The following is a 13,709-nucleotide window of genomic DNA, read 5'->3' as shown; positions in this document are numbered from 1 at the left end:
TATTTCTAACAAACTGGACTAAATCTCTTTTTGCTTTTTTGTTTGGAAGTCAACATATTAGACCTATTATCCTCTCTCTCTCTAGAAAAACACCAATGGAGCTAGGGGTGGCATCCGGTCGGGTCCAGGTTGACCCCATCCGGGACTGAACCCGACTAGATTTCACTTGGACCTGTACCAGGTTCAAATGATTTGGACCCAGACCCGAGTCTAGAAATTTTAAAACAATATATGAATTTTATTTTACACATTATGTAATATATATATTGGGATAATCTACAATTCACAATCCTTCAAATTACAAAGGTTAATGTTTGTGATTGATGGATTTATTAACTATGAAGTATTTTTTTAAAAAAAAAAAAGTTTTTTTTTTATGATATCTTGCTCATTAAGTAAAGGTGTTTGTGTAAATATCACTAAAAAATAAATAATATTGTTGTCATTTTATAAGGGGTAAATTTGAAATTTTTACCAAAAGACAATGGTATTTTATAAAGAGTACGATTTGTATAGAGCCGAAGCTCTAAACAATCAAAGTAAAATGCACATTCGAAAAGTGTCGAGAAATGTAGTTTCCATTCTAGAAATCTTTGTGACAGCCTTAAAAAATATTTTCATTTTTAATTATAAAATTTAGAGCTTCAAAAATAGTGTAGATTGAGTAAATCTATGAAAATTGATGGTCCAAAAATATGTTGCACTATTTCGAAAACTTGGAATCCATTTTTTTCTCATGTCCATGCATCTTGATGTCGAGATGCTCAATTTCAGGATATTTGGGCATCAAAACAACCTCCTCTAGTGAAATTTTTGAGGTCTGAAGTTGGCTCTAATTTGATTATTTAGAGCCTCGGCTCTAGATAAATTTTTCTCTTTAATAAATAAAGTTTTAAAACACTAACTTCTAAAATATGGTTGTATTTTTGTAAAATTTCTAATTTGTACATACTTAATGATTAAGTTATCTATTAAAATAATTTATTAAAAATAATAATAATAATTTTTTTAATAAATATACCCATCACAACTCATTCTAATATTAAATTTTGTATTTTGAATGGTTGTCGACTCTAGAAAAACCCATATATATATATCATCTATTTAATGTAGGATAGAGTTGGGTCAGGTCAACCAAAACCCAGACCAGACCGGTAGGGTCCATGCCAGACCCTGCCCACACCCAAGTCTAGCTGTCGATCCAATCCGATTGCCACCCCTACGGTGAACGCACGTCTTGCGTTCACATTTCGCTACAACAAACAAGGAAAAAATTAAGTTAAAATTTGAATTCCTAACATAAAACACCTTGAACTACCCTTAAAAGGAAATATTTATAAATTTGGGCTCATGCACAAAGAATCCCGAGTTTTATTCAACATGCACTCATATCCGTATATGAGTACCCCATAAACAAACCATAACCTTATATTTTTGAATCATTTTTGTTATTGGTTATTCTTAGAACCGTCATCATAGTCTTTTCACAATGAATTGGAATTGGCTATTCTTACCATAGGAGATGCTTTTGAGAAATCTCAAGTCAATTTTGAAAGTTTGGTGCTCCTTTTAGGTACTTTCTTGAGAGGTAAATTTGTTCTAAAAAGTTTTTTATTCGTTTAAAAATTACATCTATTGCATAATTTCTCTTGTTATACATCAGAACAAAAAAAGCTCCTAATCGAAATCGCAAATGTATTCCGCGAAAAATGCAAATACCAGATTGACGTGTTGACTCAACAGGGCCCGATCCGATTTTCCCAATCAAACTTGGGTGATTCTCGAGTCGGATCAACTTTAGAAAAGCTAAAGAACTGGAATGGAATCAGGCAATTATGATTTCCATTGGTGATTTTCCAAACCTAGGTAAAAAGTGAAGATATCAATCATACCAAGCAGTTAAGATATCAATCATACCGAGCAACAAATCACTTTTTTTTATTTTGCTTTAATGAGCTTTTTAAAAAGAGATAGATGTTGTTGTAGGTTCCAGATCATAAATCACAATCAGAAATGAAAAGCATGTGAGGTTGGGTGGTTTGAAGATTTTCCTAAAAAGGAGTATTTCTCTCTACTAAGTCACAAACCCCATCCATGAAAACTACCTTGACCATGCCAAATTTAATCCGTACCCGGTTTACCCGGGTCTAAATTTGGGCCCCATAAATGGGTAAAGAGAGGCTGGCAACCTATTAAACTAAAGACACCCCCCTTTCTTCTCTCTCTTCACAATCTTCAATTCAAATTTCCCACCACCCTGTTACAGTCTTCCCCCATAAACGCGTTTGCAGAAGAAGCAAGGAAGATGAAGAAACCCTTTGTGTCTCTCTATTCCCAACCCTAATCTTAACCCATATAAAAGCCCCCATGAAATCTCTACTCCATGTGAAATCTCTTCTCCATTAGTTCTAGTTCAGAGTTGTCTGGTTCACAAATGGGAAACTCTGTGATCAAACCCAATTCATCAGGATCCAAGAAGAAAGCCCAATTCAGCTCGACAGTCGGAATACTCTCCTTTGAGTCAGCCAAGATCATGTCGAGGGGTCTCTCTCTATACAAATTCTTATCAGATGGGGAGTTCTCGAGGCTTCGAACAGAGGTGCTTCGGTCGGAAGCCTTGGCCTATTTTGTCTCTCCGGACGAAGGTTTCCTCCTCTCTCTTGCCTGCGCTGAACTCCTCGAGGACCTCGCGAGCGTGGTTCGCTCTATTTCGAACCTTGGTCGAAAGTGCAAAGACGCGGCCTTACAGAGCTTCGAGCACATCTTTAATGATCTTTTGCGATATGGGTTCATTCCATCGGCAGGCAAATTAGGCCCCAAATTTCTCTCTCTAAAAGATTGGGATAGAAAGGTTGAGAAGATAGAGAAATACATTTCTTTGACTTTGGAGCTTCGAACTGAATCCGAGGTATTGAAAGAGATGGAGGATTCAGAGAAGAAGTTGCAGAGAAGGAGAGATACCTATGGTGCCCTGTACCAAATGATGAGCCCCGAGCTCTTTGAGCAAAAGCTCGAGTGGCAAAGGCAACGCGTTAAGCAACTCCGGAAACTTTCTTTATGGAATTGTAGCCATGACAAAGTTGCAGGTTTAATGGCTGCCTGTGTCATCGCTGTTTATGGCCGGATTTGCTCAGTTTTCAGCCCTTATGTGTCGGGATTGCCCCTGTTTCCAACTGAATTTGCAAGCAAAAATGGTCAGATTTCAGGCCAATTGGTCATTTTCCGGAGCCCAGCGCAACTTCCAGAAATTGGCATTTTGAAGGATCATCGTGCTTCAGGCCCCTTTGAGAAAATTCCGACTGGGCATGGAATTCTTCATAGCAAATCTCTAAGGATTTTTGGTCCTGATACCCCTTTCGAGCTTGATTTTTCAATGGATGAGAGCATTGGCCATGGCCATCCATTGAGGAAGCTCTATGAGCCATTCCCCAAATTCAGGGCTAAATACGGAGGAGAATTTCGTGAAACCAAATTCAGTACCAGAGGAGAATTTGGAGAAACCAAAACTTTCACTAAAAATGATGGAGAATTCAACGACGTAGACTCAAACATGATCGGAAAGGGGGCCGGTGTTCATAGCTACCAGGCTAACAGAAAACAAGAAGCTCCTCTTGCTTATTGCAAAATTCTATGGAATGGGGCATCAAGATATGGTCGAACAAACAAGCTCTTCCATGCTTCGCCATCAACTGTCGGAGGTTCCGCCCTAGCTTTTCGCTATGCTAATGTGATAATTTTCGTTGAAAGGCTCCTTCTTTGCCCTAGTATGGTTAGAGAAGATGCCAGGACCGATCTATACAATATGCTTCCTACTAGTTTAAAAAGCTCAGTAAGAACTAAGCTCATGTCTTATGGGAAGAGGAAGTTGATCAATGGCGAGGATCTGATGATTGATGAGTGGAAAGAGGCCGTTCAGAGGATCATGGAATGGCTCAGCCCTCTAGCGCATGATATGATAAGATGGCAAACAGAGCATAACCATGAGCAACAGAGGTTGGTTCAAAAGTCGAGTGTTCTTCTTTTGCAGACGCTATATTTCTCAGACATGGAGAAGACCGAGCTAGCCATTACGGAGCTTTTGATTGGGCTCAATTTCATTTGCAGGTTCGAGAGGGAGCAGGCGAGAAAGGGGGACAGTGTGGAGATTGAGGAGGGCTGAAGGACTTTGTGTTTGCTAATAGAACTATGAGAAACTTTTTGTATATATATAATCCTTAGAGATTTCAGGAATTGTGGCGGGATTCATTCTTTTGGGAGTTTCAGATATTGTGCTCTTTTGGGAATTCAAATTGCATTTCTTCTTCTTCTTCTTCTTTTTCTTCTTTATGTTGGATTATAGGACCATCTTTTAGGGGCAACATGTGCAAGGAAGAAACCATTTCCAAGCTTATTTACACTGTTCATAATCCATTTAAGGGTTGATGGATGATCAGCATGTGCAATTGATCTCTTTCTGCACAAGCTGCACATCAAATTTGGTCACTTGAATTGTTAAGTGTCGCAAAAGAGGGAAATAGATATGTCAATGGTCAAAGAAGATCCAATTTTTGCATGAGAATAACTTGAAAGATGCACAGAGTTGGTTTTTCCACTTCTTTCGATAATGCGATCTTATCACTATTGGATTGGTCATTGAACTCATGAGGGCACTGGTCTGGTTCAATAGGGTTCAAACCAGCCCATTCATCCGTCAAGAATGAAAACTAAATAAAAATTATAAGAAAGGCGGCCGACCCTCTAGTTGTTAACAAGTCCGACCAATCAGTTCAACCAATCTACCCAAATTGTTCGACCAGTATTGACTAGTTTGTCAATTCTATAGTCACACCAAAACGGTTCTAGGTGTGGTTCATAGCCGAATCTGGTTAGACAGGCAAGCTCTATTAGTTTATATAACGTTACTAGAGTAAACGATATTTAAAGCCATTAAACTCCTGAGAGGCAAATTTAACATTCCTTATAATGAGTTTGTACTATAATCTATAGTTTTTTTTTTCTTACCCTACCGATGAGGTTCCAATTCCTAGATGCCCCCTTCATCTATAAAGTTTTGTTTTCTCTTTTTCTTAGACTTCTTACCCAGCATTATCTACTATCAGCATTATCTACAAAATAGGGTTTCTTTTTCTCCCACTCCTGAATATAGCTAAATCAAGTCAGGCGGAAATTCGCTCTAGATGACTTAAAGTATGAGGGGTCATGTCGAACCAACCTTAAGGTGATCAAATCTCACTTAAGAGATCGAACCCTCTTTGGATTGTTGGCAATGCCAACTATAATCACATCAATGTTGAAAATATAAAATAAATAAACGCATGAAGTAGAATAAAATACTGAAAATTACAAGAAAAACCAATGGTTTAAAAACCGGATCGGTGACCCGGATCGGGCTTTTCAAAAACCGATCCGGATCGGCGAATCGGCGATCCGGATAGGAATCGGGTGAATCGGTCAGAATAAAGCTTCAAAAAAATCCGAAAAAATTATTAAAATTCATTATAAATATTGGTTTTTAGGAATTCAATAAAAAATGAGGGTACTCCATTAAGAATTTTCATGTTTTTGAATGAATATGCGAATATTGATATGTTCTTTCCCTGCATGAACCGCCATTCAGCATTTAATTTACAGTATTTCGTGCTCATCCCTACACTGTTGTTGTTGGGACTCGATATGTGAATAATATGGCTGGGATAGGGTGGCCTCAGAATCATCATCTCTCTCGTTTTCTCTTTGAATAATATGGATTAAAAAAAAAAAAAAAAAAAAATTTTCAAAAAAATCTATCATGGATTAAAAAAAAAATCACAAATTTTCAAAAAATTCTATCATGGATTACAAAAAAAATTCGATCATGGATTAAACAAAAAAAATCACAAATTTTCAAAAAATTCAATCATGGATTACATAAAATTCGATCATGGATTACATAAAATTCGATCATGGATTACATAAAATTCGATCATGGATTACAAAAAAAAACAAACAAAAAAAACAAAAAATTCAATCGTGGATTACAAAAAAAGAAAAAAATAGTTCGATCATGGATTACAAAAAATTCAATCATGGATTACAAAAAACTCTATCATGGGTTACAAAAAAAGCAAAAAACAAAAAATTCAATCATGGATTAAAAAAAAACAAACAAACATTTCAATCATGGATTACAAAAAAAAAAACAAACATTTCGATCATATATTACAAAACATTCGATCATGGATTACAAAAAATTCTATCATGGGTTACAAAAAAAAAAAAAAAAAACAAAAAAATCGATCATGGATTACAAGAAAAGAAAACAAACATTTCGATCATGGATTACAAAAAATTCTATTATGGGTTACAAAAAACCAAAAAATTCGATCATGGATTACAAAAAAAATCTATCATGGATTACCAAAAAAAAAAAAAAAAAAAAAAAACCGTACGGAATCGCCGATTCACTGTTCGGACTCGCCGATTCCGTACAGTGAATCGGCGATTCACTGTACAGAATCGTCCGGTTCTCTCTAGAACCGGACGATTTCCGATTTTTGGGCGATCCGGTTCCTTTTTCACTATTTCCGAGTCGAACCGGGCGAGTCCGGTTCGACTCGGCGTTTTTTAAACGCTGAGAAAAACTATAAAACTGAAAATAAATCAAAATAAACAAACTTATAAACTAATTGGGGCCTTCCCGTCCAACGCCGGAAATGGAGCCTTGATCAGAGCTTGATTTGAATGATTGAATCCCTCTTCTTTTGAAATGAATGACTTTTCTTGATCTTGAATGAGTTAAGGCTTAAAAGCTTCTAAAAATGTAGGGTTCAGGCATTATAAATTTGATAAATGAATGGTTTTTCTTTAGAAATGGATGATCATGGTTGCTCGAGAACTGGCTTCTGGCTCTTAAAAAGGAACTAAGGCTTAAGTTTTCTAAAACTAAGTGTTGAGAGAAAGTGTATGTCTCAATTGGCGAAGAACCAAATGTATTGCACCCTTTCTCCTCACCAGTCACTTCTGATTCCAAGATTTCTCTCTATGATGGTGATCCTCTCAATGATGTCTCAACTTATCACACATTGTCGGGGCATTGCAATACTTCACAATGACTCGACTTGATATCACTTATGCAGTAAATCCGGTTTGCCAATTCATGCACCAACCTCGTACCAAACACCTCGTTGTGGTTAAACGCATTCTTCGCTATATCAAAAGGACTTCTCATTTTAGCATCGCTATAAAACGTTCTTCTGATAAGACACTTCGGGCATATTCTGATGCAGATTGGGCTGGCTGTCCGGATAGTCGTTGGTCTACTTCTGGCATGTGTGTGCTCTTTGGACCGAATCTATTAACTTGGCACACCAAGAAGCAACCTACTGTATCTCAATCTAGTACTGAAGCAGAGTATCGCGCCCTTGATACTACAACTGCTGATATTCAACGGATCATCTTTCTTCTTCGTGACTTACATATCGTTTTATCTTCTCCCCCTGTGATTCATTGTGACAGCGTCAGTGCCACATATTTAGCATCTAATCCATTACTGCATGCCCGTACTAAGCATATTGATATTGATTATCACTTCATTCGAGAACGTGTTGCCCGGGGATCATTATGTATTCTATTTGTTCCTAGCTTTGCACAAATCGCTAATATCTTTACCAAAGGCTTATCTCCTACTCGCTTTCATCTTCTAAGAGACAAGCTGACCGATCACCCAGTCGCACACTCATCTTGCGGAAGGGTGTTGATAGAAAGTGTATTTGAATTTGAAAGAGATTCTTGAGTGGTTAACATATCATTGTAAAAATTGGTTGTTACAATGATCCTTGATTTACTCAGTCAAAGATCCTTATCAAGTTGTTGTATCATGTTATATATAACATTGATGTACCACTCAATTAATTAAGGGATAATTACAATTCTCTTCACTAAGGTTCGGGTTTTGGTTAGCCTAGGATTAGGGTTTCATTTGATTGCTGACCCTTTTGAGGTGAAAACTGTGAGTTTATATAGGCAATTGAGCATGGGAAATTAGAAGGTGGTGATCTACAACCAATCAAGAGTTGAAAGGTGGCCGCGCCGCACCATGTGGCATACAGTTCATGAATTTTGCAAAGTTGTGGCGCAGTCTGCGAACCGACTCTAACTGATATAAACTTTCTCGGGGATTTGATTTTTGAGGGTACTTACTTGCCAATCTTGGTCAAATTAGCTGGCTAATTGATTTTTTGAATTTATCCTTGCTTCTTTATTAAAAACCTACCTATTTTGAGGGTTTAGGTTTCCTAAGGCTAAATTTTATAGGATTTGGGATAATTTTGGATTATTTTGGGTTGGATTATGGATTAGGATGATTATGGTTTACTATGGACCATGGTGTATTAGACTAGTTTGACCCCTAAGTGTTGAATGGCTATTCTAAGGCTTTTCTTATTATTTTTAGGGATCATTTCTATACCTTGAGATTTAGAAATTCAAAGAAAATGTCAATTCTAAATTGGGTATCTATAGTTGTCTCTCTTTGATGCACGAAAGATAGGCGGGCGACAAAGACATAGACACCTATAGATAGATAAATGACTTTAAAGACTTAGAACTAATGCTCAAAGGATGATCGTCCCATCAGGTTCATCAGCACGTTGACTATTGCTTATCGTAGTTGTCACCGGTTCTGAGTTTTTGAAGTTCGAATCGAATGAAATGAAATGAATGATGTAAATGAAATTGACTTTTCTTTCTAAGTTCCCTTTTCTCTTAGGCCTTTCCTATGAATGGGTAGGATATCCTAATAAATGCTCATCCCAAGACTTATTTCCTACTCTTTTATTTTTTAAAATAGTTTAGAAAATTCTGAAAATACGGAGAGATTTTTTAAACAGATGTTGGTGTCGAGTTTACAATTTCAACCAAAACAACTAAGGTTTTGAAAATATAAATATAGAATTTTGAAATTCTCCAAATCAGAATGACTTCAACATTTGGAGCTTTAAGAATAAATACAAATTAAGAAATATGAATTAAGAAATTTTGAAATTAGCAAATGAAAACTAAGAAATGAAAATTAACAAATGTCAAAATTAAGGAATGGGCCAGCTAAAAATTTTAAATTAAGAACAGAGAATTAAGAAATGATGAAATTTAAAAATGAATAAATTAAGAAGCATTAAATTAAGGAATCCTAACATTAAGAAATTAAAATTAATAATTTAAAGAAAATTAAGAAGTATTAAATTAAGAAATCCTAAAATTAAGAAATTAAAACTAAGAATTTAAAGTTAAGAAATAAAAATTAAAAAATTCAAACAAAAAATTTTGAAAAGAAAGGGAGAAATTTTGAAAAAGAAATAGGCAGCAGTTTTAGCCCATGCAGTTATGGAGCCAACTAAGCATTTTAGTGTCATGTTTTCTAATGAATTTGAAAGATACAACTAACATTTTACATCATACGGTGCTAGACATTTTTGAGCTCGAGAAATAGCAGTTTAGGCTCATGCGTGGAGCTGACGTAAAATGATTTTGAATTGATGTGGTAGTTTGAGTTCATGCCAGAACTGACTGAAAATGATTTTGAAAGGGTGGTCGTTTGGATTCATGCCAAGAACTAGCTGATTTTGATTTGAAAGGTGGTTGGCAGTTTACGCTCGTGCCACCAAGGAGCACTTGAAAATGAGTTTTTGGAATAAAGTGATAGGGCAAATTTTTTTTTTTTTTTCAAATAATGGTCTAAGAAATGATGCCGGTTAGTAGTTTAGGTCCTTGCAACCATGGGGCACTAAAATTTATTTTTAAAAATAAAAAGGAATGAAAAAAATATGGGATAATGAGGATTTAATTTGAAATTTTTGAAGAAAGAAAATTTATTTTGGTGACCACAGACCTCTGAAGATGATTCAAAGGAAAATAGAGATTTTTTTCTCTTTCTTTTTTTGAAAACAATAAATGAGGTGGTCACGAAGTTTAGGCTCATGTCACCAGGGAGCCTAAGTGTGATTTTGGAAGAATCTTTTATTTTTTAATTGAAGAATTTAGAAGTCATTTGAAGAGAAATTTTTTTTTATATTTTGAAACTTTGAAGAGCCTTTTTCATCTTCTAACTCTGTTTTGCAGGTTCATCAACATGTCTTCTAAAGACAAACTTATCATGACAAGTGATGATGAGTCAGTTAGGTTTGGAGGCCTCTTACTTTTTCTCATGTGGAGGTGTTCGGCTTGCAAGTCCTCTTCTTCAGACGTTTCCCTTACACCCTCTGAGATCCTTCTCATTTTGATGGATGGGTCCATCAATTATGAGCATGAGGAATTCTTAAGCCACCTTCTCAACTTCACAAATCAGCTGAACATCGGTCTCAACACTCTCCGCGACCGCTTTCTTCTTCATAAGAGGTCCATTGAAGATCTAGACGGCCAAGCCTTGAAGAGAAGATCCTTATCTTCTCTCTCTGTCTGATCAATTTGTTTTTTTTTTTTTTCTTTCTCATCACCGGAAGACGTGAAAAACTCCCTATATTCACCCCGTCTACACTTCCTGGCAGAAACTGGTTAACAACATCATCGCAGCTACTATTGCGCATATGTACCGCGGCCTACACGACCTGGTTGTGAAGGATTATTCTACAAGTAAAATTCTTGAAACCGTGTTCTACTTTCACTGCTTTCTATATCTCTGAATCTCTCAGATGAGATTCTGCAGTTACAAAGGGTGTTGCTCTTCCTTATCGTGCTTCGCGGTGTGAATCAGTGCCTTAATGCACCGAAAATTGTGGTGTTGCGACCTTTCGGCCTCTGCATTTTCATTTTCAGCTTCTTGATCTTTTAACCTTGTCTGTTCTGTAGGTCAGGGACTACGAGTGTACCCCAGATGCTCGTGGCTTGGCATATGTAGGTGATGCATCCCATCATGAAGATCTTGTTACCCGAAGACGCTGGATAACTTGAAACAATTTACTTGGATCATGCCCAGTCATGAAGATTCTTCTTATAACTTGCCTGGACTTGAGCAATCCTGCCTATTTTAGCTGCCCATTGTTTAGTTTAAGGGTATTTTTCACACCGGGTTGTTCATCAATTTGGGTTGTGCCAGACTTCTGTCTCTTTTTCTAAATCAATCGATCATCGCTTGATTTATCCATGGAGGCCTAACTCTGAAAAATTACTCACTTCAATACTTTTTCTTGGAACAGTACATTCCAAGAAGGATGAGAAACCTCCTCTTCCGCAGCTAACTATGGAGCTTGGTGGATTCCATCACTTCCTTTAAGAGGCTCAAAGTATCAAAGATTCCACTAGGGAATGCCATGGAAAAGGCAGAGGCCCAGATGGCTCTCCTTATGGAATGGATCAATGCTCGTGAAGAAAAGAAAGCTCACCCAAAGACCAAGAAGGAAAAGACTTAGGATTTTGCTTTTTTCTTTTGAATAATCTATGGCGTTTAAGGCGTGTTTTGGCTTGCCTCTTTTCACTATAATAATTCCCACCTTTGAGGTGGATCTCAAAATAAACAGATTTTTTTTTCCAAATTAAATAGTGCGATCGTTTTTTTCTTCTAAATCTTATGGCTCTGAATGTAGCCAAAGAAGTTTGAGAGACTTGCGATGGAAGCACAATAAACTTTTAAAAATGATTACGAATATCATTATTATCAAAGCTTTTTTTCAACTAATTGGAGTCCTTTTCTCAACTAACTGGGGTCAACTGAACGAATCTTTATCTGACATTCTGTTTTATTAAGGGTTCAGAGAGGCCTTAAGTTTCTATATCTTTTCTCACTACCGCCAACCATGTCCTTTTGGGCCTACTCCGTGTCCTTCTTGAGCTTTCCACTTGAACTAACTTGCACCTCCTAATAGGTACTATACTAGGTCTCCACTACATATGGTCATCCTGCTTAAGTCTACTTTTTTTGTTTTTTTATTGCCTATTGGTGCCACACTTAAATTCTTCCGAATGTATTCATTTTGAATTCTATCTTTTTTTGTCTTGCTATTCATCCATCTCAACATCCTCATCTCAGCTCCACTTTTTCTATGGGCATGTTATTCTTTTACTGCCCAACATTTTGCCTAATAAAGTAAAGTTGGTCTCACAGTTATTCGATAAAACTTGCCCTTCAGCTTCATTGGTATGTAGAGATTGCATAACACTCTGATTGCACATCTCCACTTCGTTTATCCAGCTCTAATTCTATGTGCGATATCTTCCTCAATCTCTCCATTTTCCTATATTATCGACCTAAGATATTGAAAGTGTGTTCTTTTTTGTATTTCTTGGTCATCAATATTAAATATTTCCTCGTCTTTACTCCTATTATTACTAAACATGCAATTCCCTAATTTTAAAATTTTTATAATCTAGAGAATCCCTCTAAAGTTCTAACTTTGTGTTAATGGCGTTTCGGGTATCATCTATCAAAACTATGTCATACGCGAACAACAAGCATCATGATACTTCATCTTGTTAGTGCCTAGTTAACTCATACATATCTAAGATAAAGAGGTATGGGCTCAATGTTGACCCTTAATATAGACATGTTGTCACTGGAAACTCACACGTTTTTTCACTAGTTATTCGTACACTAGTTCACGTCCCTCGTACATATCTCTCACCAAGTCGATATAGTGTCATACTCTATCATAAGTTTTCTCTATACCAATAAAGATCGTGTGGAGGTCATTTTTCTTCGCCCTAAACTTGTCAATCAGTTGCTAGAGTAGGAAAATACCTTCGAGTGTTGACTTCTTTGACATAAAATTGAATTGGTTTTTGATATACTCGTTTCATACCTTAATCGTTGCTCAATCACTCTCTCCCACAGCTTCATAGTATAGCTCATAAACTTGATTTCTGAATAGGTCGCACAATTCTATATGTCTCATTTATTCTTGTAAATAGGTATTACAATACTTTTCCTCTATTCGTCTGGTATTTTTTTTAATTCTCAACACCTTGTTGAACATATTAGATAGCTAGTCAATACCAATCTTCCCCATGCACATTCAAACATCTATCGGAATATCATTAAGTCCTAAAGTCCTATCTTTGTCCTTTTCAGAACTTCTTTTACTTCCGATATCTCAATCATACGAATATATCTATGACCTCTACCCTTATTTATGCTAACGGTTCCCTCTATTGCTATGTTCCCATTCTGTTCATCATTTCATAAGTGAAAATGGACTCTTCACATTTTGTTGAATTCTTCATCATTCATCAAGACCGTTTGATCTTCACTCTTAATGCATTTAATATGATCTAAATTCCTACACTTTTTCTATCTTGTTTTTACTAATTTGATGACATCTTTTTCATATTTTTTGGTTCCCCATTTACTATATAAATCATTATATGTTTTAAGTTTAGCCTTTACTTACTATTTGTTTAGCCTTTTTATTAGCCTTTTTATATTATTTTAAGTTTTGTTTATTTTTATTACCTTACCAAGTTTTATAACATATTTGTTTTTTTACCAATGTCCTTCTGATCCTCATCACTCCACCACCAAGTTTCCTGATCGGATTTTTCTTTTTCTTCTAGATTCTTTTAAAAAAAATTTTGCCACTTTTTTAATACAGTCAGTCATCTTATTCTGCATAACATTGACATCATGTTCTGAGTTATGTTTCCCTTATCATTCATTAACTAATTTATCCTTAAATAAATATATTTTCTCATTTTTTAAACTCCACCATTTGGCCTTGGACATCTATTAATTTCACTCCTCTTCT

General features: G+C 36.0%; 1 protein-coding gene across 1 annotated transcript; it reads left to right on the top strand.

Annotated features, from left to right (window-relative positions):
- Positions 1-1,372: 1,372 nt before the first annotated feature.
- LOC18436248 (uncharacterized) lies at positions 1,373-4,303 on the top strand. Its single transcript, XM_020668324.2, has 2 exons — positions 1,373-3,993; positions 4,105-4,303. Exons 1-2 carry the CDS (start codon positions 2,435-2,437, stop codon positions 4,157-4,159), a joined length of 1,614 nt encoding a protein of 537 aa, XP_020523983.1. The 5' UTR covers positions 1,373-2,434; the 3' UTR covers positions 4,160-4,303.
- The last annotated feature ends 9,406 nt before the right edge of the window (positions 4,304-13,709 follow it).

This window comes from Amborella trichopoda, chromosome 8, assembly GCF_054954075.1.
Source record: "Amborella trichopoda isolate Santa Cruz 75 chromosome 8, AtrichopodaSantaCruz75HAP2 v2.0, whole genome shotgun sequence".
In the NCBI taxonomy this organism is placed as follows: domain Eukaryota; kingdom Viridiplantae; phylum Streptophyta; class Magnoliopsida; order Amborellales; family Amborellaceae; genus Amborella; species Amborella trichopoda.
Note: the sequence above shows the minus strand (reverse complement) of the source record. Positions and strands in the feature narration are given on the sequence as shown.

Excerpts from the sequence above, each read along its gene's own strand:
- LOC18436248 (XM_020668324.2), top strand. The coding sequence starts at position 2,435 with ATGGGAAACTCTGTGATCAAACCCAATTCATCAGGATCCAAGAAGAAA. Across the intron at positions 3,994-4,104 it reads CATAACCATGAGCAACAGAG|GTTCGAGAGGGAGCAGGCGA; the intron begins GTTGGTTCAAAA and ends TTTCATTTGCAG.